Raw genomic sequence first — 24789 nt, 5'->3', positions numbered from 1 at the left:
GCTGCTAATGGCATTACACCAAGACAGTAAAATGGGTGTAAGGAGGGGTGACGCTACTTCTTTTCCATCTCTATTCTCAGAAAAGGGACACAGGCATCTTCTCTCTCCTCAAGATCTTCCACACTGCAGAGTACCTTGCTTCATGCCATTTGTTATCAGAGGGAGTTAGCAGGTCATGCATTTCAAAATAAAATCTTAAATGTTAAGGCCAGAAGGGACAACTAGATTATCTTGTCTGGCCTCCTGCATAACACAGAGAATTCCAGCCTGTTACCCCTGTACTGAGTCCAACAACTACATTAAATACATCTCAAATACAAAGGGGGAAAAGGTGCTTACATCTGACGTGCTAAAAAACACTGAAAATCCACATGCTTAAATATTTGTTCAAATGCTCAGTCTGGAATCCAGTATCATATTTCTTCCCCGTACACAGAAATCAAACACAAACACACATTATGGAGAAGCCAAAAATGACAACGCAGGGAGGTGCAGTTGCTTTTCCAACTCCACTTGACAACAACACAGGGTTTTTTAAAAGAATTTTGACAAGTTCTCTACACTGCTAGGAGGAAACCAATGTAAAGGTAAGAGCTAATCACAGCAGACCCAAGACAAAGGACAACCGTCAGTTCCAGACTTTCTCAAAGTTTGCAGGTGCTCAGCTCAAGAGTTTTGGTCCAGGCCCTCTGCAATATTCTGCCTTGTATCATTCTAATCTTAGCAAGACTAAAGCCATTTCCCCACTTTGCACACAGATGCTGAGCAAGCAAAAACTAACACGTGAATGTGGCCCAGATACATTAATCCAAGCAAAGGCTAAGCCTGTTAGGAAAAGATGCTTTATAAACAGGTCATAGAGGAAGTACAGAAAATGCCCACACCAGAATTATAACTCCAAATGACTGGCTTTTCACACCTGACCTCAACAACCCCTGTAAAATAAATTCCCGATCAGCACAGGCAGGATAGCTCTTTTCCTCTTTATCAAACAGCAAAAAAAGACAGGATAAAGGGCAAGGAGAGGATTATTTTATTGAACGAACAAAGTAAAATCCAACATGGACATTCAAAAAATTGATGATAAACTACAGTCCTTCAAATTTTAATGTAGGGTGACCAGACAGCAAATGTGAAAAATCGGGACGGGGGTAGGGGGGACGGTAATAGAAGCCTATATAAGAAAAAGACCCAAAAATCGGGACTGTCCTTATAAAATCAGGACATCTGGTCACCCTATTATAATGTTACAGAAGAATTCTGAAAATATCCTGGATAGACCGCATAACCAACCAAAAAAGTATTAGAGATGATTGGAACTCAGCCACTGGAACTGGGGGGAGGGCCAAGGAACCATGCCTCCCCACTTTTTAACAAAAGAAATGTATACACTGTGCAAAAAAAAAATGACTGTACTCCTAGAGACCAAGAAGCACTAGGAGATCAGATGCATTCCTAGATATCCACTGCAATCCTAGATAATCGTGTGAGCAACACTGCATTAAGTATACAGTTTTTGCTTAATAGATCCTGTATTGCTTCTATCTGCTACAACCTGTTCATGGTGCTTGTTAGGTTTTCTAAAAATATAAAAGATATTTTTATTTTATTTTTTATAAAACATAGAAAAAAATCATGTTATATGGTACCTCTTCTATGGGGACATGTTCACCTTCCTTCAAAGTTGTTTGTTGTTATTATTATTAATTTTGCTGATGCCTTATTCTAAGGAGATTTACAATGGAGTGTTATAATTGTTAAAATATACATTATATATAAAGAAGGACAATTTGTTGTCATGTTACAGAATTTCAAGTTACAGTTCAATAGTAAAAAAACAATAATAATGCAGTATTAACAGTGGAGTATATGCAATAAAATGATAAATGCAAGTGAAGTACAATACACGAAGTGCAAAAATAAAATGCAATCCTGATGTTTAGAATTAAAGTTGTCTTATTTTTGTTTGTTTGTTCATACTATAATTATGCCTTAAACATTATAATCTGGCTACATTTTGTATTCTGGGTATTTCTATTACCGTTGTACTCTGTGGGATATTTAAGTAGCACTTTAATTCCCCCGCCACTCTGGCCTTGTCCTCCCCGCAACCTTCTACAAAGGTTCCGATGCCCTTGAACTCAGTCAATGCAGTGTAGTATCCTGGGTGGACCAAAAGGACTGTTCATCCACAAAGAGATAAGCGGAGGATCGTAAAGAATGGGCTACCATAAGTGCAAACCTTCAGGAATGGAAATGCCACATAAGAAGAAAAAAGTAAAATCGGCCACAGCCTCAGAGAATCCCAGGGGCAGAAGATACAGACGACAGTTCAAACTTTATAATCAAATTGAGGAACAGATCAAAGGGGGAAAAGATGGGAGGATAAAGTCAAGTGCGGGCTGGACTTTCTCTCTGTTTTGTTGCTGTGTCTGGAGTACAGCGAATGGAGGCTAAACCAGTCTGAATAAAACCAGAGAGTGAGCAGAAAAGACAAGCAGCATAATAACCTGATCTCACTTTGCACTTCTACAGCACCCTCTGACTGACTAGCTCCAAGTGCATTATGGATGTTGATGAATTCAGCCCCACAATGTACTAGGAGATACAGAATTATTATTAGGCAAACAAGCCCTTTCCCCTTCACAGCCAATTAGCCATCAGGGGAATTAGCGATACTAGATAGGTCATTCCCAATGTGTCAGGAAAGTCATAGTTTCTAACAGAGTCAAATGAGTAGCAAGAAAGTACAAAACAGATTCCAAAGAAGAAAACCATCCCCTGGCTAATAAGAACCATAAATCACTGGCCTGGTGGAAAAGAGGTGGAGTATATAGCGACAGAGCTTGTTGGTACAGTACGTTTTAGAGACTGGTTTGCATCTTTTCTGAGCAGATCCTGGTCCATGTGATATAGTTTCTCCCTCCTCTCCAATAGCACTTTATAGCTTCAGAATACTATGCAAATAATAACAAATCAATTAATCACCCTATCAACCCTTTGAGGTGGATAAATGGATATTATTATTATCATCATCATCCCCAGTTTTCAAATGGGGAAACTGATATAAGTTAAATGACTTGCTCAAGGCCACCCAGAGAGCCAGTGGCAGAGCTAGAATTCAGGATGTTCCTAGCTCCCAGCCCCCTGCTCAGTCCATGCTGGCATACATAACTCCTTTCCTGCTTATTTCCTCCTAGTGATACTGTGTGGTTTTCCATTTAATTAAAGAATTGGTTGGAAGAGAGAAAGGCATGTGTATGTTTCAGCCCTTTCTGCAAGTTTCATATTTTGCAATTGAGAGACATGAATAAAAAGTTATCGCATGAAAAAAGATGCGGAATAACTCTCGAGCACTGCATAAGCTTTAATCCTTTACAAACAAAGCAGCCACCGAGACCTTATTCAATCAGACTAATTGCATTTCTCTCTCCACACACAACCTGCAGATCCAAACCCAGAAGGGGCAAAGTCAAACTTCAAAACCAACAACAGGCAACAGTGCAGCCTTCCAATGCCTTCTTATGCCAGCCTGATACACTGAAAAGAATCTGTTTTCAGTGAGCGTAAACAGCATTTAAGATGTTAATTACAGAGCAACTGCGGAGCTAAAGGAAAATGAGCGCTTCATGCCTACACCAAAAATGACCAAATAAGACAGAAACTAAATGATCTGTGGCAATTAGGGAATGAAGCTCTAGCCAAAACAAACAAACAAACCCCAATGAAAAGATGAAACATCCTGGAAGCAAAGGACTGACACACAACCAAGACCATAATATTGTTGGGTGAGCCCCACCAAACCCAGTGCTATTCATTGTTCCAGGATTTTCCAATACCAGAGTTCTCTAAAGCAGCAGAGACGCACATGGCTAAAGCAGGTTGCATTTTAGTTGGGCTCCTTTTGTTAGCCTGATCCTGTTTCAATTTCCCATCCTTTGATAGGGCAGCTTTGATTTGAACTGATTTTCTAGGCTCCAGGGTTACCAGGGATCATTTTGACACAGGTAGAAATCAGGAAACAATGGGGTGGATTTCACGTTTTCAGACCACGAATACAAGGCCTGAATCTGCTGCCCTTACTCCTGTGACTAGTCCCAGGAGAACTGTCCTGGGTCTGCTCCTGCTCCCATTGAAGCCAATGGCTACACACGTACGTGAGTTAGCCATAAGGATAAGGATTGCAGTATCAGGCCCATAATTAACAGCAAGAAGGAAAGAGAAAGAAAAGGGAGCTTGCGCATCACCTGTGAACATGACTCAAATGGTGGGGGGTTTGTAACCCCCACAACCTGATCACTTACGTAACATTCCATGTGTGATGACAAAGGATGAGCAGATAAAGAAGCTGAGGACCCAACAGTAAACTTCTCAAGTCATAAAACACTACAATTACTTAAAAGGAGCCCAAGTCACCAGACAATATACTCTGCTTCTATGCTGTAGCCACAGAAGCCTCACAAACCCCTCTCTTAAAAATCAACTATACAAGAACACCACGAGATCTTAGAAGAGAAAGAGCGTTTATCTGGTGGCCAGTGCAGAAATCTGCCATTTCTCTTATAGTGATACAGGTTTCTAACATGACTGAATGCATCCGATGAAGTGAGCTGTAGCTCACGAACGCTTATGCTCAAATAAATTTGTTAGTCTCTTAGGTGCCACAAGTACTCCTTTTCTTTTAGGTTTCTAACAGTGAGAAACAAAGGGAAGGCATTTCCTTACTCGATTCACATTTGTGCCTGTTTAATTCTATTCAATTCTCTTAATGCAGCCCCTATCAGTTCAGTATTATAAACATACTGCTCAGCATTCATAGGACAGGGGCCTGTCTCTTACTGAGGTTTACTGTGCTAGTGGTGACATACTGATTTGCTTAGAGTTCCAGTATTTTGAATGTGATTAAGATTTAAACCCTAACCTCTTTGCATCTTCTTAATTATGTAAATGCCCATAGACACTGGAACTAGAGGTGTTGGCTTGAAGTGGTTTCAATTACATATAGGGTTCAGTTTGGTTCAATGGCTCTCAGCACCCCCACTATACAAATTGTTCCAGCACCCCTGTAAACACCTACAATCAACACTTCCTGCACCAGCATTAGCAAAGGCCCATATGCTTCTTTCCTTCATTTTTTCCCATATTAATTATTTCCTGCTGTAACTAGATTTTTATCTCTCTGTTAATGGGCATGGAAGGAAGGATGGTTGATGCCAACCCAACACTTTCTGTATCCCCAGTTCCACTACATTTAAATCCACTCACTGTTCATGCAAAAGGGAGAGCTGGTAGATATGGCACTAAGGGACAGCCTGAGACTCTGGGCTTGTGTTCTGACTGGGGAGAGGCTGTATTTATCATTAGTGACCCTCACATACTGACCTTTGTTTTACCAATGAGCTTTTATTGTACTGTTTGACTTATTTTCCTATCAGCACCCATACGGTGTTTGCAGGAGGTTAGTAATGCTCTGCATTTTGCAAAGCAGGCAGATTCCAAATTCCTGCAGCTACTGAGGCCTAGAGTTTCAAAAATTCCCACTCAAAAGTGCACATGCACAATTTGTACACACAGTTTTCATGCAGAATCACAGTAACTGAACATGCAAAGGGACAGTGAGACTCTGGTCCTTTTCACATGCAGTCATGGTAACTGAGCACAAGCTACAGATTATACATGTGTATTCTTGCTCACACACTTGTACCAGCAGCCATGTTTATTGGTTTTTAAACATATATATTAGATTTCACATTTATTTGTATCTTTGTGTTCCTTGTTGGCCAAGCAACCACACTTTCCTCCTTCATTTCCTCTTACAGAGGGGCTGGATTCTACTCCCAATCAACTCAATGGCCAAAGCGGTCCTTAACATTATTACTTCTAGTAATCTACACCTAGGCACTTGCTGCTCTTTGCCCCCTGCTTATGATAGAAATCCCTTACAACAGTGGTTCATGTACCCTTGGGGGTACGCAGAGGTCTTCCAGGAGTTACATCAACTCATCTAGATATTTGCCTAGTTTTATAACAGGTTACATAAAAACCACTAGCGAAGTCAGTGCAAACTAAAATATCATACGGACAATGACTTATTTATACTGCTCTATATATTGAAATGTTAACATATTAATATTAATAATTCCATATTAATATTATTTCAATATTAATATTCCAATTGATTTATTTAATTATATGATAAAAAGGAGAAAGTCAGCAATTTTTCAGTAATAGTGTGCTATGACCCTTTTGTATTTTTATCTCTGATTTGTAAGCAAGTAGTTTTTAAGTGAGGTGAAACTTGGAGGTATGCAAGACAAATCAGATTCCTGAAAGGGAAGTCTGGAAAGCTTGAGAGCCACTGAGTTACAACAATAAAAAAAAGAATGTAACAAATTAAGACAATTCAGTTGATAACCAACATCCCTCTCCAAAAGAAGCTATCCCAAAGCTATCCTAAAATAACTTCTCTCTCTCCCCTTGTTTTATCATTCCCTAATTCCTTATATCCCCTTTCCCCATGGTTTGATGTCATTGCACACTGAACTTAATTCAAACCTGTTGTAAGCAGGTACATCGCCACTGAAATCACTGGAATGGCATCCATTTACAGCAGATCTAAGTTGGCCCGCTGAGAAAGGGAATTTATTCCTCAAAACAGCTGGAGTCAATCCATTGTGTAAAAAGTGTAGGAGGAGTGTCAATTTTCTGTTCAATAAATGAATTTGCAAATACTTGATTGTGAAAAGAATTAAGAAAAGAAAGGCAAAGCTTTCTCTCCATTCACACTGGGCTAGGTAACACACTCTGGTCACCACAGGCCAGACTGCAGAGTTGTCTTTACATTTTTCATTTCTACCTCCAGTGATGAGGTAAAGAGAGACACCCGGTGGTAAAATATAGGATAGGTCCTCTCTTTTCTTCGTGACCTTGCCCATTTCTATGTAGGAGTCAGGTAGGATCATTTCAATGTACCTGAAAGCCAATGAACCCCTTAGTAGCTGTGAAAATAATTCCACAGCTCCCTACGTAACCTTGGGTAAATAATTTTCACTACTTTGTGTTTCCGTTTCTCCCTCTGTTAAACAAGTTAATAACTATGCCCTAGCTACCCTAGCCCCAGTACTTAGTTAATGCCCTTGGGAGATAAATCCTAGGTGTTAATAATACTAAGAAAAAGTATTTTATTAATAATACTGATTCTATAGTGTTGCTCACGTGACATTTAGCAATTCTGTACAACCCAACAAATGCAGGAAGCTAGCCCATCCTTTAACCAAAGGTGAAGCTAAAGAACAAAAAATTCTCTCTGCTCTACAAACCAGCTGATGAACTGGCGCTTCTCATTCAGAAAGGCAGCGAGCAGCTGCCACGAGTGTGGCGTATAACCAGACACAGTCCTTACACTGTAGGATGGGAAGGAACAGTTAGGATCCCTTTACAAGGAGAATGTGAAAGCCAGGAGATGAAGTGGGAGAGATGTAGAATCAACTCTTCAGTGTTTAGTAAGTTTCATTTCCAGAGAACTTTCACGGTGCTGGAAGTGTACCTTCTGCTCTTTCTTTCCCACCCTGGACAGTCTGTTAAGCCTTCACCAAGTCAATCTATAAAGAAAAAGTCAGAATTGTCAGCTCGGCCAGCAGTAACTGCTGATGTGTGCTTTGTTACACCGACATAAACAAAAACAAAAACAAAAAATCACGTGCCAAATGGTGGGGGGGAAGTTAATCAGTTTGCAACAGAGTAAAACATTTTGGGTTCTCACTACCCATAGTCTGCAGGGCTTTTTTTTTTTTTTTAATGTCTCAATAAAAATGACAGGTTTCAGAGGAACAGCCGTGTTAGTCTGTATTCGCAAAAAGAAAAGGAGTACTTGTGGCACCTTAGAGACTAACCAATTTATTTGAGCATGAGCTTTCGTGAGCCACAGCTCACTTCATCAGATGTGTACCGTGGCTCACGAAAGCTCATGCTCAAATAAATTGGTTAGTCTCTAAGGTGCCACAAGTACTCCTTTTCTTTTTAATAAAAATGACATATTTCCATATGGAGCAAATTCATAAACAAAATTCACCTTATTTATCCTGGGTGAAATGTTGCCATTTGTGATGCAGAAAGTTGCATTCTCTGACCACAGCGAGGATCCCATACATGAGTACAGTACTTTGGGCAGGGCTTGGAAAAATGTAATAGACATCGACTAGCCAAAGGACTAAATCTGGTAGCCAGAGACCAATACAAAAGAGGAGGCGGGATGGGGGGGGGCACCCCTGGTGCAGTGCTCACCTCTAGCTGTTGGGATGCAGGAGGGGCTAGGATGACTTTAGAGCCTACTCAGAGGCTCTGTGTTTCATAACATTTCACCAGCCCTAAAAACCCGCAGTTGATCAGCTTTGTTCCTGTCCTACGATGACATGCAGAGAGCAGCCACAGGCTGCATTCTAATAACATAACAATTAGAAATGAGGCGCTTTACAAACACAGCCATCCTCGCTCCACCCTTACGTAAGTGAGTGTTTGTACAGATGGGGGCTCTTAGGCGGAGAGATTAAGCATGCTGGGAGTCCATGTCAGAGCTGAGACCAGGTCTCATTAAGTTCCTAGCTCACAGCCATCGGCTCACAACATCACTTTAGGCCTCCCTCTGGCACTCTACAGGCCTCATTTGGCCCCTTGACCACACTTTGCTTTCAGCTAATCTCCATTGCTCAGGCAGTGTATTAACTATGCAATCAAACACACAGTACAGGACGTACCAGGCAGCTGCAGAGTGTATGATCTTTCTACAGAGTCCCTTAAAGCAGCATGTGTCACCTGACATGTAAACACTGCTCCTTCCTCTTCCCTTCCAGGCGTGACTCTCAAAACACTCCAGATGGAGTGCAAACCATTGGCTCCCATTATGGAGACTGAATGGCAGACTCCCGCTTGCAGGAGGTGCCCATCTCGGAACCAGTTCACAGTGATCACGTTAGGGGAGAAGTTATTGATCCTGCAGTTCAGCCTCAGCTCCTCTCCCAGCACAGGAACAGAAGGGTCTGTGGTGATCCAGAGAACTTCAGGGGGTGTCCCTGTTCAAACGGAAAGAACACACAGCAGGACAGATGGTCAGATGAGTCGCCTCCAATGTCAAGAAGAGAGCAAATGGCCAAGACGCATAACAGTACCAATGGGAGTGGTGAATTATTTATGACAGTCATGAGAATGTGGGAGCTTACAGCTCACACAGTGAGAGAGCTGCTGCAAATTGTTCCTGGTTTGATTGTATATGGCATGTTGTGGGTCTGGCAATGGGAATTTTTGGGTGTGACTATAGCTTTGACCTTGGCCCAACATTATGTGTGCCACATTCTTTCCCCTGTACTGATAGCTCATGGCCCCCATCGCATCCCCAGGCTCTCCCAGTGCACGGTGCTGTATAAGGTCTCTCTCTACTCAGACACAGCTACCACAGCTCTTCTTCCTCATCCCAGACCTTGGGCATTACCTGGGCCGGTTCCACTTAGCGCCATCGCTGAAGATTGGTGAGTGAAATGGGGCTAAGACAAGAAAACAGAAGGTCCATTCAGCAATCACTCTACTAGGCTGGGTTAGGAGGAACTCAGCTGCTCCTTAGCTTCCTCCACACTCTTTAACCCAAAGGCCTCATTCAGATTCCAGGTGATCAAACCGGTCTCACCTAGAAATACTTAATACTTCCATAGCACTTTATATGAACGAGTTGATGTTCACTATACCCCTATACTCTACATTTTATAGATGAAAAACAGGGGCTGACTCGCCCCAAGCCACATACCAAGTCAGCAGTAGAGCCAGGATTAGATCTCAGGACTTCCTAGCACTATACCCTGTGCACAGGCCAATAGACCACCCTGCCTTTCAAGCTCTGAAACTCAACCCCACAAATCTTTTGCACCTCTTGGTGTAAATCCGCTGAACCTCTCAAAGGCAGCTTCATTGCTAGCATCATTTGCAGCTGTTGACTCACAGCATGCATCTTACCTTGCAAGTTAACTTCATAGAAGAGTTCTTCTATATTTCCAAAGCTGCTGTGTTTTATCTGACAGATATAAACTGCCCCTTCCTCCTCATTGGTCAGCATAAACTCTGTCTGGCTCCAGACACTGAAATAGTCAATTTCACAAGGGAAAGGTCCAAACTGTGTCACATCGCTAACAAGTTGTCCATTTCGAAACCAAGTCAAAGTGATATTCTTCGGGTAAAATTTCTCTACTACGCAACTCAGAATGAGCTTCTCTCCTACCGTGGGAGCCTGAGGCCAGCTAGTGATGTAGAGACTTGCCGGCCGAGCTGAAAGGGAGACAGAGAGAGAGAGAGAGAGAGTGTGTTTAGGGAAATCTTGTAAAAAGTTACTATTCAGGGCAACGAGTTAGTAAGAAAAGAAGATCTGCTGGGGTCGGGTGGAGGGGGAGAAAGGGGCTTTTACCGGTGACACTCAGCGTGGTGCTCATCCATATGGCGCTTTTCAGTGCACTGTGCTCAATGCTGCATTCAAACACTGCCCCATCATCCGGGATGGTGGGTATGTAGGTCAGACAGGATGGAACACTGAAGAACTTGCCATTGGTTTCCAAAGGCTGCCTTGCCTTGTCTGTAATATCTTCTCTTGGACCCAGAAGAAAAGAGGCTTCTCCAGGAGCTTCACTTGATGCCATTTGGGGGGTTCTCCGGTACCATTTCACACTAATTACTTTTGGTCTAAACCCATTTATGTTGCACATCAGCTTCAGCTTCTCATTAATCGGGATCACATCTGGTTTGTTAATCAAGGAAACCTGAGGTGGCACTGAAAAGAAGATAAATTTGGGATGTAGAAGTCTCTGTGAGATGCTGGCATAGCAGAACCGGGGGTTCCTGGGTATATAAAGTAGTGACATTCACAGTAGGAGTGAAATACTGGCCCCAGTGAAATCAACACATTGGGTCTTTTCTAGACATGTACCCAAAGTGTAGCTGCAGAGAGCCCTGGACCTTTGACGGGAGCCCTGCTTTGTCATCACTCTTGCTCAGACACAACCAGGACCTCCTCCACCCCATGGCCTTTTGCAATACGATGAGTTGAGGGGGCCCACCCCTCTTTCAGTTGCTGAAACCCACCCTTTCTAGCTGATTAAACCCTTCTGATCCCTCCAGTACTGACAAGTGCTATGACTGCTAAAATCTAGTGCCCCTATCTCTACTGTTGGTCTCCCATAGTTGCTAAAACCCTCTTGCATCCCTGTAATGACTGGATTAGATTAGACTAAATTAATCCATGACAGATGATTTAGGGACATGAAATCAATCCTGCCACGATGCAGGCAAATAAACTAGATTACCTACTATTGGTGCCTCCCAAGGAGTCTGTGCATGGGCCGTACAGCTGATTGAGATGCCCTAACATACAAAATATCCTTAAGGAAATCAGATAGAAGTACAGAAGCTAGCAACTCCCTTCTTTGGGGCTCAGAATCAAATACGATATTTGTTAACACTCTGGGTTAGAGAAAGCTGTAGCTCTGATTTTTAGGCCAACTTTCCTTTAACATGAACTAAGAAGCACATTGTTTTGCAGAGCGTACCCTTAGCTAAGTTATTATTAGTTATTAATTATTATTATCATCATTAGTACATAAATGGGAGGCCTACCACAGCTAGAAGGATGCTGAAGGGTAGGAATGTTTAAAAAAAAATAATTACCTTTCATAAATTGTTCCCGATAGAATATGGTCAAAAATATACTACACACTCCAGTTATCACAATACAAGCAGCAGCCACTCCAACAATGAACCCCATGTCCCGCTGATACTGCCTTGGGGCTGAAAACAAATGTATTCATTAGAAACAATTTAAAATAATCCAATTCCACCCAAGGATCTCAAAGCATTTTACAAACAACTAATGAAGCTTCCCATCAGCCCTGGAAAGTGAAGCACTTCTGTATTATTGTTATTATCCCCCTTTTACATGATGGTAAACTGAGTCATGAAGAGGTCAAGCTATGATCAGTTCTCTGTAGGCAAGACAAGGGATTATAGGCCTTTTGGACAGCATGTGCACGAAGAACACACTTGAAAGAGGAGCGGATTGAGCCATGGAGTAACTTTGTTATTTTGGGTACAGGGTTATGTTCATGAGGGTATTGAAGCAGGGATAGGGCTAACAGGAGTTTGCTAGAGAAGGCTGATACACAGTATATTTGAGTATTTTTTGATTTCCTGCCTTCAGCTACAACCTGAGAAACTGGGGTTGTGAGCTGGGGAGATTTGTGGGAACTGCAAGGGTGAAAAAACAGATCTCCCATACAGGCTGCCGAGCTCAGGAGCAGCTATTGAAGCCTCTAGGCTGCAAAAGTCTCTGGGAATGCTGCATTCCTCTTCTGTGGATGGTGGCTCTGCAACAGCCCCGCCCTACTTGCAATCTCTTCCGCGTGCTGTTGCACTGAGCCAACACAGAGCACAGCCTGAAGAGAATGCAGAACCCCTGTGCAGCCTCCTGGAGTCCTGAGCCCCTGGGCACTGGTTTTACTGCACTCAGGACTTTCTGGAGTTAAGGCAGGATTTTGCCCCTATTAAAATCATTCCTCCCATCAATCACTTCTTAGGATTTCCCGAATGCCTAAAGTAAAATTTCCATTTGCTGGGAAATCCCAACATTTTAAAATTTGTTTTTGTTCCAGATCAACCTGAAAAGCTGAAAGTCTGAAATTTTCTGCAAAATGAAAATTTGGAAGAAGTTTGATATGGAACAATTGAAACATTTAATTTCAGTAATGTCAAAACATTGTTCTATAAAATATTAACTGTGGCATATATTCTATCATGTTAAATCTATACATACAATATATTAAAACTAATATTTTAGTATAATATAAAAGTTTAAACAAAAATTAATCAACATGATAAGGTAAAAATGATTGATTTTGACTTTATCAAAATTAAAAAGAAAGTAAAAAATGATTCATTTAAACTTTCCTGTTGAAAACGTCATCAAACCAACATGTTTCCATGAAACAGTTTGATTTCAGCAAAATTCCATTTTCGGAAAGAAAATTGAGCCATTACAAAATTTTCAACCAGATCTATTCAGAGTCTGTTCTTGGGCCACTTACTTGTGACAAATATGGTTGTATTTCCTCTCAGCGGCTTTTCCAAGGATTCATGTCGGACTTCACAGATGTACAAGGATCCATCATCCTCTTCAGACACCTCTCGGGTCACCCGGCTCAGCACAGTGAACATGCCCTTTTGAGCCAATGGGACTCCCGTGCAGATATCCTGCGTTAAAGGCCTCTCGTGTTTACTGCCATACTTCCTAACCAGCCACGAGATGTCAATTTCTTGAGGGTAAAATTGATGAACATCACAGGAAAAGGTTTTCTCTCCCCCTGCTGTAATTTCGGGGTTTTGGGGTGACAGCAACACTGTAGGCTGAGCTGGGAAGACAAATCACAGTCATGCACAGACAAGATCCTATTGCTCATGATTCCCCATAAAAGATTCCTAATTAGCACCAGACACTAATTTTGCTTCTGGGTAGATAGTTAAAATTGGGAATAGAGAGTTACATGGCAGTAAGTGAATAAGACTAGATCCAAAATACTGACTGAGCGCTAATGGACACTAGCAAAAATTTAGTTCAAAATAAAAAGGAGACTGTAAATACACAAATGAGTGATAGATACACACCAGTGAAGCATAGTAAGAATTGCTCGGGAGAGTTTCTTTTCTACAAAAGTTTTACTTTTATAATGTTTACATGTAAACAAGCCAGACCATGGCTAAATCGTTGCATCAAAGATAAAGTAAAGGAGCTAACTTTAAACTGACCACAAGGACCTGGCAAGCACCTGATGATCCTCTAAGAAACATTTGCTACAGTTATCCTCAAACAAGTACCTAAAAATAATTCAAAACAGTCACTGGAGAATGATCAGCTGGCTGTAGGCAGTGGCAAGAGAAATTATAGGGGTTTGCTTAATATTCAGTGCTCCTATTCCAAAAAAGTCACTTCCTATCCATATGTGGTTTAGTGGTTACTGCAGTCCAGGGATAGGGAATCAGACCTCTTGGTTCTAGGCCCAGTTCTATCATGAACTCACTGTGTGATTCTGGGCAGGTCAGTTATTCTCTAAACCTCAATTTCCCCCATCTGTAAAATGAGTTTATTAATACAGGATACTCCCATTTATCTGACACCCTATTGGCCCAATTCTGTAGTTTATGAAGCAATTAGGCATTCCTGAAAATGAAAATCTCTAAGGCTAAAATAAGGCTACCGTTACATCACATCACAGCATCATGTCTTAACTCAACCCTTGGAGTGGCCTCAAAGTTACACATTGGTCGCAAGTTGTTTCTGTTTTATAGCGAATAGTGCTGAGTACCTCTGACTTGGAGGCGGATTGTCCCACTTCCATATTGCGGGGTTATTAAAACAGTGCATGTGTAGATCCCTTCGTCATCTAATGTCACATTATGCAGGTTCAGTGATGCGCTGCCCTGGGTTAGTAATTCAGGATTCACCAAGGCCCCATTCCGGTGATATAATGTATGCTTTCCATCAAACTGGTATACTGTCTTCTCTCCAAATTCATTGTTTATGGTCCATTTCACGGCCACATCCTCCAATTTAACACTCTTCCAGATTGTAAAATTACAATGCAACTCAATATGTGTGTCCACCAGACAGAATACTGGGGAAGGGCTTGTCTTGATTTCCAACGTAGCTAAAAATAAAACAAATGAACATGCAATTGGCACTATCACGATCAGTCTCAGCAACAGGAAAAGGAGTGAAAGGGCTATAGAGACTGAATTCTCCCTCTCAGCCCTAATTAGGGGCCTGTCTAGGATCAGGATGGAGTCACATTACTGTGCTGGGGTGGGGATATTTGTGCTTCTGTGGTTGTACCTGTCCTGTGGATAAATCAAAGCCATCAGACACATATCCGAGGGGATTAATATTTTTAGGAACTGAGCCATTCAAGAACATAGAACATAAGAACAGCCATACTGAGTCAGACCAGTGGTTCATCTAGCCCAGTAGCCTCTTTTTTGACAGAGGCCAGAGCCAGATGTTTCAGAGGGAATGAACAGAACAGGGCAATTTCAAGTGATCCATCCCTTGTCATCCAGTTCCAGCTTCTAGCGGTTGGAGGTTTAGGTACACTTGGAGCATGGGGTTGCATCCCTGAGCATCTCAGCTAATAGCCATCTTGGCTAATCACTATAGTTCATAAACATGAACTTATGTAATTCTTTTTCCAACCCAGTTATTTTTTTGGCCTTCACAACATCCCCTGCGACGAGTTCCATACGTTTTCTGTGCATAGTGTGAAGTACTTCCTTTTTTTGTTTCAAACCTGCTGCCTATTAATTTCACCGGGTGACCCCTGGTTCTTGTGCTATGTGAAGGGGTAAATAACACTTCCCCGTTCACTTTCTCCGCACCAGTCACGATTTTACAGACTGCTTTATATCTCACACACACACACACACCCATGCTGAACTGTCCCAGTCTTTTTAATCTCTCCCAGTACGGAAGCTGTTCCAGACCCCCAGTAATTCTTGTTGCCCTTCTCTGGACCTTTTCCAGTTCTAATATATCTTTTTTGAGATGGGGCGACCAATATATTGATGGTTTTGAGCACCAAACATTTAATCATTTACTCAATGGGACACAGTCAACATAAAAATCACACATCTGTCTCAAATTTATTTCCTTACCCTTGTTACAAGTAACACCTGAAAAGGCTTAGAGCGGGGAATTGGATTCATTTTTTGTTTGTTTATTGCATGCCTTTTACAGCACACGATGCCAAACACAGGTCCCAAACCTGCAATCAGATCTGCTAGCAAGGATGTCTGGACCCTTGCACAGCCCCATTGAAGCCAGTGGGGTCCTGCACAGGTGTAGGATTCACACCAACTGAAACAAAAGGTGGATTGTGATCTTATTCAGTTTCCTCTTTTGATTGTGTGAGTCCAGAAAACGTAATTGTAAAAATCACAATCAAGACTCAAGAGATCAAGATAAGACCTGAAACGACTTTTCATTCTTTTTTTTTTTAATTGACTAGATTTCAAGCTGATGGTCCTGTTTGCTTTTCTAAGTCATTGTCATACATTTCTGCCTGTGGAACATCTCTTCCCAATTTGTAAAAGGTCTGCTATGGAAATTGTTCCACGTGTTCGTTCCAGACTCCTGCCTGAAATAAACCTAGCCACCTTAGGGAGACAACGGCACTCTTTAGTGTCAGAGATTTCAGAAATTAATCAGACTTCTTTTCTTGTAACTATACCACTGTATTCAAACATATCTTTAATAAAACTATCCTTATTTATTACTGAACGAGTCAGGAGATGACTTGTGGAATTTGGACAGTCCCTTAATGGACATAATGTTTCCTTTTCTTCCCCCCCCCCAGCTCCACTTCAACCCTCCCAAATGGCAAATGTTCAGAATAGTTTTCATGTTATCTCCTTTGAATTCAGATTTATTTTATTTAATTTATTTATTTATTGTTACAACGCAGCTCTTCGGGCCACATTCTGCTCTTGATGCACTTGAAAACGGGAATCTCCAGTGAAATTAACAGGAGCCGTGTAGGTGCATCCAAGAGCAGAATTTGGCCCTTAAAACTGAAACCCTCAAACTTGGACACTGAAGACACTTTGGGCCAAATTTGCCTTCATTTTAGATGTAAGTTGTTACACATTCCAAACAATTAGTGTAAAATACTATACTTTTCTAGCCCTGTTCTGTGAAGCATTCCAAATATTACCCTGATACTCTATGTTTGCTCTGTATTGTATTGCAACATAGCCACTCATATCTCTGCAAGGTAAACTCTTTTGAGGAGGGACCTATTATTTAGCTGGCATACATTTATCTAGCATATAACGCCATGTGTTACAGATATGGCAATGTCGCAATATCCCTGAAAGACCTTATTGTATTAAGTTCATGTAATCTCTCTAGGGGCAAGATATGACCAATAAAGGATCTGGGAGGTCAAAAGACTGTATTGAAAATGCCAGACAGGTATAGACTTTTGGGACAATAAGCATTAACTGCAGTTCCTGGGGATACCTAGGGTTAACGCACATTAACCAACTCTGGTTATGCAAAAACCCAGCCTTTTGAAGCTACATTCAAAGGAGAGGGTCTTTGCTGATTACCCATCGTAGAAGATCAAAGGCCTAAGATGTATAAAGAAACTAATGCTCTTCCCAGCCTTTGTTCTGGTTCTGGAGCTAAGATGGATATGAACTTTCAACCACAGGGAAAACCCAATGGTGGGTTTTGAAAGACTGAAAGCTACCAGTGCGCTAGGTTGGTGTTTGGGGTGACCTGTAGTAACCATTCTAGCATGTGTGTAGATTCTCTTATTGTTTTCTCTGTCCTGCTTTTACCTTAAGAATAAATGTATTTGCTTAGAAGGAGCTATGTGGTAACTTCTAACTGTGGGCAATACATGGGCTATAGCCTTCAGGGAGAAAACAGCATGCAGATGCTGGCCTGTTTAGGCAGTCTGGCTTGCTGAGGATATCACAGTGTTATCCAAGTAGCTGTGCAGTCTTAAAATCCCCTGTGAGGAGGGTGAGAGAGATGCAGGTCTCTGCTCAAGTGGGTGTGCTAGAGGAACCATGGAGGGGGAATACAGGTGCAGTTACCAGAAACTATTATATATATATATATATATATATATATATAAACCAATTTCTGTCAAGCCTAACTCATAGTTTCTGGTAACTGCACCTGTATTCCCCCTCCATGGTTCCTCTAGCATGCCCACTTAAAGTTTCTGATAACTGTGTGTGTGTATATATATATATATATACACACACACACACACACACACACAGCATGGAACAAATTGATAAAAATATTTTAAAATTCTTAAAAATAAAACCGATATTTAAATTTGAACAGCTGCAGGAGAAAATGGGGCTTAAAGCTTTTTCTATTTTTATCTATTTAAATTTTTACAGTTGTAGGAAATTAGGGGGGGGGGGACAATTATTGAATGGCAATAGATATTGAAATTCAAACAGTTAAAGCTTTATAACCATTCAAACACAAACTGTCAATATCACATGTCAAAATATCCAAAGTAAATATCCTCATATCAACCAATCCGCCCTGTTCTTACCACTCAGTCACTTAAGTCCACTTGTGACAACCCTGATTCAAAGTCTAAATCACTGGATTTAGACTCTAAGCCCTGGTCTACACTAGGACTTTAGGTCGAATTTAGCAGCGTTAAATCGATGTAAACCTGCACCCGTCCACACAATGAAGCCCTTTATTTCGACTTAAAGGGCTCTTAAAATCGATTTCCTTACTCCACCCCTGACAAGTGGATTAGCGCTTAAATTGACGTTGCCGGCTCGAATTTGGGGTACTGTGGACACAATTCGATGGTATTGGCCTCCGGGAGCTATCCCAGAGTGCTCCATTATGACCGCTCTGGATAGCACTCTCAACTCAGATGCACTGGCCAGGTAGACAGGAAAAGAACCGCGAACTTTTGAATCTCATTTCCTGTTTGGCCAGCGTGGCAAGCTGCAGGTGACCATGCAGAGCTCATCAGCACAGGTGACCATGATGGAGTCCCAGAATCGCAAAAGAGCTCCAGCAGGGGCCGAACGGGAGGTACGGGATCTGATCGCTGTTTGGGGAGAGGAATCCGTGCTATCAGAACTCCGATCCAGTTTTCGAAATGCCAAAACCTTTGTCAAAATCTCCCAGGGCATGAAGGACAGAGGCCATAACAGGGACCCGAAGCAGTGCCGCGTGAAACTGAAGGAGCTGAGGCAAGCCTACCAGAAAACCAGAGAGGCGAACAGCCGCTCTGGGTCAGAGCCCCAAACATGCCGCTTCTATGATGAGCTGCATGCCATTTTAGGGGGTTCAGCCACCACTACCCCAGCCGTGTTGTTTGACTCCTTCAATGGAGATGGAGGCAATACGGAAGCAGGTTTTGGGGACGAAGAAGATGATGATGATGAGGTTGTAGATAGCTCACAGCAAGCAAGCGGAGAAACCGGTTTTCCCAACAGCCAGGAACTGTTTCTCACCCTAGACCAGGAGCCAGTACCCCCCGAACCCACCCAAGGCTGCCTCCTGGACCCAGCAGGCGGAGAAGGGACCTCTGGTGAGTGTACCTTTTAAAATACTATACATGGTTTAAAAGCAAGCATGTGAAAGGATTACTTTGCCCTGGCATTTGCGGTTCTCCTAGATGTAGTCCTAAAGCCTTTGCAAAAGGTTTCTGGGGAGGGCAGCCTTATTGCGTCCTTCATGGTAGGACACTTTACCACTCCAGGCCAGTAACACGTACTCGGGAATCATTGTAGAACAAAGCATTGCAGTGTATGTTTGCTGGCATTCAAACAACATCCGTTCTTTATCTCTCTGTGTTATCCTCAGGAGAGTGAGATCTAATTCATGGTCACCTGGTTGAAATAGAGTGCTTTTCTTCAGGGGACACTCAGAGGAGCCCATTCCTGCTGGGCTGTTTGCCTGTGGCTAAACAGAAATGTTCCCCGCTGTTAGCCACAGGGAGGGGGGAAGGTTGAGGGGGTAGTCACGCGGTGGGAGGAGGCAAAATGCGACCTTGTAACGAAAGCACGTGCTATGTATGTAATGTTAACAGCAAGGTTTACCCTGAAAGAGTGTAGCCACTGTTTTATAAAATGTGTCTTTTTAAATACCGCTGTCCCTTTTTTTTTCTCCACCAGCTGCATGTGTTTCAATGATCACAGGATCTTCTCCTTCCCAGAGGCTAGTGAAGCTTAGAAAGAAAAAAAAACACACTCGCGATGAAATGTTCTCCGAGCTCATGCTGTCCTCCCACACTGACAGAGCACAGACGAATGCATGGAGGCAAATAATGTCAGAGTGCAGGAAAGCACAAAATGACCGGGAGGAGAGGTGGCGGGCTGAAGAGAGTAAGTGGTGGGCTGAAGACAGGGCTGAAGCTCAAATGTAGCGGCAGCGTGATGAGAGGAGGCAGGATTCAATGCTGAGGCTGCTGCAGGACCAAACCAGTATGCTCCAGTGTATGGTTGAGCTGCAGCAAAGGCAGCTGGAGCACAGACTGCCACTGCAGCCCCTCTGTAACCAACCGCCCTCCTCCCCATGTTCCATAGCCTCCACACCCAGACGCCCAAGAACGCGGTGGGGGGGCCTCCGGCCAACCAGCCACTCCACCACAGAGGATTGCCCCAAAAAAGGAAGGCTGTCATTCAATAAATTTTAAAGTTGTAAACTTTTAAAGTGCTGTGCTTAAAGTGCTGTGTGGCATTTTCCTTCCCTCCTCCACCACCCCTCCTGGGCTACCTTGGTAGTCATCCCCCTATTTGTGTGATGAATGAATAAAGAATGCATGAATGTGAAGCAACAATGACTTTATTGCCTCTGCAAGCAGTGATTGAAGGGAGGAGGGGCGGGTGGTTAGCTTACAGGGAAGTAGAGTGAACCAAGGGGCGGGGGGTTTCATCAAGGAGAAACAAACAGAACTTTCACACCGTAGCCTGGCCAGTCATGAAACTGGTTTTCAAAGCTTCTCTAATGCGTACCGCGCCCTCCTGTGCTCTTCTAACCGCCCTGGTGTCTGGCTGCGCGTAACCAGCAGCCAGGCGATTTGCCTCAACCTCCCACCCCGCCATAAACGTCTCCCCCTTACTCTCACAGATATTGTGGAGTGCACAGCAAGCAGTAATAACAGTGGGAATATTGGTTTTGCTGAGGTCTAAGCGAGTCAGTAAACTGCGCCAGCGCGCCTTTAAAGGTCCAAATGCACATTCTACCACCATTCTGCACTTGCTCAGCCTGTAGTTGAACAGCTCCTGACCACTGTCCAGGCTGCCTGTGTATGGCTTCATGAGCCATGGCATTAAGGGGTAGGCTGGGTCCCCAAGGATAACTATAGGCATTTCAACATCCCCAACAGTTATTTTCTGGTCTGGGAATAAAGTCCCTTCCTGCAGCTTTTGAAACAGACCAGAGTTCCTGAAGATGCGAGCGTCATGTACCTTTCCCGGCCATCCCACGTTGATGTTGGTGAAACGTCCCTTGTGATCCACCAGAGCTTGCAGCACTATCGAAAAGTACCCCTTGCGGTTTATGTACTCGGCGGCTTGGTGCTCCGGTGCCAAGATAGGGATATGGGTTCCGTCTATAGCCCCACCACAGTTAGGGAATCCCATTGCAGCAAAGCCATCCACTATGACCTGCACATTTCCCAGGGTCACTACCCTTGATATCAGCAGATCTTTGATTGCGTGGGCTACTTGCATCACAGCAGCCCCCACAGTAGATTTGCCCACTCCAAATTGATTCCCAACTGACCGGTAGCTGTCTGGCGTTGCAAGCTTCCACAGGGCTATCGCCACTCGCTTCTCAACTGTGAGGGCTGCTCTCATCTTGGTATTCATGCGCCTCAGGGCAGGGGAAAGCAAGTCACAAAGTTCCATGAAAGTGCCCTTACGCATGCGAAAGTTTCGCAGCCACTGGGAATCGTCCCAGACCTGCAACACTATGCGGTCCCACCAGTCTGTGCTTGTTTCCCGAGCCCAGAATCGGCGTTCCACAGCATGAACCTGCCCCATTAGCACCATGATGCATGCATTGGCAGGGCCCATGCTTTCAGAGAAATCTGTGTCCATGTCCTGATCACTCACGTGACCGCGCTGACGTCGCCTCCTCGCGCGGTATCACTTTGCCAGGTTCTGGTGCTGCATATACTGCTGGATAATGCGTGTGGTGTTTAATGTGCTCCTAATTGCCAAAGTGAGCTGAGCAGCCTCCATGCTTGCCTTGGTATGGCGTCCGCACAGAAAAAAGGCGCGGAACGATTGTCTGCCGTTGCTCTGACGGAGGGAGGGGCGACTGACGACACGGCTTACAGGGTTGGCTTCAGGGAGCTAAAATCAACAAAGGGGGTGTCTTTACATCAAGAAGTATTTCAGGCAGGACTTCACGGAGGGTTCCAATAAGAAATGGTGCACCTAAGTTATCGTTCTTATTGGAACAAGGAGGTTAGCCTGGCCTCTGATTGATACATGGCTAGATTTACCTCGCTGCACCTTCTCTGTGAGTGACTGCAGTGTGACCTAGAGGAATGAGTCCCGTAGACAGGGGAGGAGGCAAATGAGTACAAAACAAATCTGGTCTATTTCTTGTTTTGACCCACTCCATCTATCTTTTACATCTTTGGCTGGCAGCAGACGGTGCAGAAGGACTGCATGCCATCCACATCTCATGGCTGCTCGGCAGAAGATGGTACAGTATGACTGCTAGCCATCCTCATCTCTTGCCTGCCTGACAGAAGATGGTACAGTACGACTGCTAGCAGTCCGTATCGCCTGCCCGCTCACCATAAGACGGTTCAATAGGACTGACTGCAGGACTAAAGAGAATGACCTGGTCAAGTCACTCCAAATTTAGTCCCTGCGCCCATGTCTGCCCAGGCGCTCCCAGCCGACGTGGCCAGGAGCACCTCGGACACGACGAGGACGACTACCAGTCGTATTGCACCGTCTGCTGCCAGAAGGCAATGGGTTGCTGCTACTGTGCAGCAAAGCCGTACCGCGTCTGCCAGCACCCAGGAGACATAGGGTGACGGGTACCTGAGCGGGCTCCATGCTTGCCGTGGTATGGCGTCTGCACAGGTAACTCAGGAAAAAAGGCGCGAAATGATTGTCTGCCCTTGCTTTCACAGAGGGAGGGAGGGAACGGGGGCCTGACGATATGTACCCAGAACCACCCGCGACAACGTTTTAGCCCCATCAGGCATTGGGATCTCAACCCAGAATTCCAATGGGCAGCGGAGACTGCGGGAACTGTGGGATAGCTATCCACAGTGCAACGCTCTGGAAGTCGACTCTAGCCTCGGTACTGTGGAAGCGCTCCGCCGAGTTAATGCACTTAATGCACTTAGAGCATTTTCTGTGGGGACACACACACTCGAATATATAAAACCGATTTCTAAAAAACCGACTTCTATAAATTCGACCTTATTCCGTAGTGTAGACATACATACTACATTATCAGGCAGCCTTTCTCTCACTTTGCCGAGCTGTACCTTTCGGTGACTATTGATGGAAATGTTTTGCCAGATCCTGTGTGTACCGTGAAACTGACATTTACTGGGGGAAAAAAATCTAATCCTTCCAAGCCTACTTGCCTGCTGCTTCAATAAACCACAAGACCACCACCAACTTCGGTACTTGCCTCCTTCTCCTTGTGGTGACACGCGGGGTTTGTGTCCAACCTCAACGCCAACTGCTTTAATTTAGAAGAAACCCCCCGCCCCATCCCCCAAGGCCCAACACTGCCGCCTCCGCTGCCGTTGACCAGGATCTTCCTTCGGGAATAATCCCAGCTGGACAGCCCCACTCCAGGAGCAAGGTCCTGTGCAGAGGCTGGCAGCGACGGGCCGCGGATTGGCAACACACCGGGCGGCGAAGGCGGCGGGCGAGGCAGCAAGGGGGAGCCGCCTGTGTCTCGCGCCGCCTCCCACCAGGCACAGCCCGCGGGGAGCGTCCATACCTGCAGCCACGAGGAGCGCCAGCGCCGTGAGCAGCGCTTCCATCGTCCGGCGTGGCCAGGGCAGGGCGCCGGGAAGCGGCCGCGGCCGCAGCAGGTGCGCTTTGAACTGCCGTCAGGAGTAGCCTCGGCCGCGCCCCCCAGGCGCGCCGGGAAAGCTAGGACCGGTGCCCCCGTGCAGCCAAGCGCTGGGCCCAGGCACCCGGCACCTCCTTCCCTGTAGGGCGCCTGGCGCTGCGGGGCAAAGGGGGGGCGGCTGGCGTTAGGGACATGGGGCGGCTGGAGTCGCTCTCCTCGCTGGCAGCGCCGGGGCTCCTCAGAGCAGAGGAGGCCGCCCGGTAAAATTGTCCCCTGGCCGGTGGAACCCGGCTCCCACGGCGGGGGGAACCGGGCACTTGACCCGGGCAAACTTTTCTGGCAAGGAAGTGAATACGCGCCGGGCACAGGCAGCCCGAAGCGCTAGGACGCTTGCACGGGGCGGGGAGTAGCAGCCCCGAACTCGGCTCCTCCCCGTTCTCAAGCTGCGGCGCTAAAGCTGAGCCACCGAGCTGCTTGGTACGCGCCTTGTTCCGATTGCCGGCATGGCAGTGACTTCTATAGAGCCAGACGGGAGTTCCGTCTCCTTCACCACCTCGCGAGGCGGGCTCTTGTGCGTCCTTTCTCTCCCCCAGGACAAAGAAACTCACCATGCTCCCTCCCACTAGCCCTGGGGGCTGCCAGAGACCAAGGCGCCTGCCTCCAATCTCAGGGCTGGCTCCCTAAGATATAATACAACCACCCATCTTCCCCAAAGTGTGCAGATGAGACATGGTTACAAAAAAGTCACAGGAAAAATAAAACTGTAGTTATTAGTTTACAGCAGTGGTTATTTCAAAATAAGGAGAGATTCAGAGAAGGGTGACAAGAATGATTAGGGCTTGTCTACACTACTTGTCCATGGAAAAAAATCATAGGAAGAGACATTGAAAAGATGCAGATTCTACAACAAGGAATAAAAGTATAAAATAATGTCTGGTATAGAGATGGTAGATCAGGAGTTTCTTTTCTCCCCATTTCATACCACAGGACAAGGGAACAAAGGTGGCAGGTTCCAAACTGATGACAGGAAATAAATACATAATTAGACTGTAGAACTGATTGCCACCAAAAGTCAGAGGCTAAGAACTTAACAACATTCAAGAAGGAACCGGACATTTATACAGACAACAAGAATATCCAGATTTCAGAGTAGC

The 24789-nt window shown here is 44.4% G+C and overlaps 1 protein-coding gene across 2 annotated transcripts; it reads right to left on the bottom strand.

The window, feature by feature from the left end:
* Positions 1–1010: 1010 nt before the first annotated feature.
* LOC125621996 (tyrosine-protein phosphatase non-receptor type substrate 1) lies at positions 1011–24067 on the bottom strand. Of its 2 annotated transcripts, XM_048819505.2 has the most exons (8): positions 23561–24066; positions 14385–14726; positions 13110–13433; positions 11698–11817; positions 10445–10804; positions 10000–10308; positions 8754–9068; positions 1011–7601 (listed from the first exon to the last, which is right to left on the bottom strand). In XM_048819505.2, exons 1-8 carry the CDS (start codon positions 23601–23603, stop codon positions 7597–7599), a joined length of 1818 nt encoding a protein of 605 aa, XP_048675462.2. In that variant the 5' UTR covers positions 23604–24066; the 3' UTR covers positions 1011–7596. The 2 variants fall into 2 exon arrangements, with proteins under 2 accessions (XP_048675462.2, XP_074974887.1); XM_075118786.1 differs by lacking the exon at positions 14385–14726 and having other exon boundaries at positions 23561–24067.
* Between the last annotated feature and the right edge of the window lie 722 nt (positions 24068–24789).

This window comes from Caretta caretta, chromosome 13, assembly GCF_965140235.1.
Source record: "Caretta caretta isolate rCarCar2 chromosome 13, rCarCar1.hap1, whole genome shotgun sequence".
Taxonomy (NCBI): Eukaryota; Metazoa; Chordata; order Testudines; family Cheloniidae; genus Caretta; species Caretta caretta.
The sequence above is the reverse complement of the archived record's forward strand: the minus strand, read 5'-3'. Positions and strand labels throughout refer to the sequence as shown.

Coding starts and splice junctions, on each gene's coding strand:
- LOC125621996 (XM_048819505.2), bottom strand. CDS start 23,603: ATGGAAGCGCTGCTCACGGCGCTGGCGCTCCTCGTGGCTGCAG. Junction 13,434..14,384: donor AATCCGCCTCCAAGTCAGAG/GTACTCAGCACT, acceptor TTGTCTTCCCAG/CTCAGCCTACAGTGTTGCTG. Junction 11,818..13,109: donor TACAACCATATTTGTCACAA/GTAAGTGGCCCA, acceptor ATTTGTTTTCAG/CCCCAAGGCAGTATCAGCGG.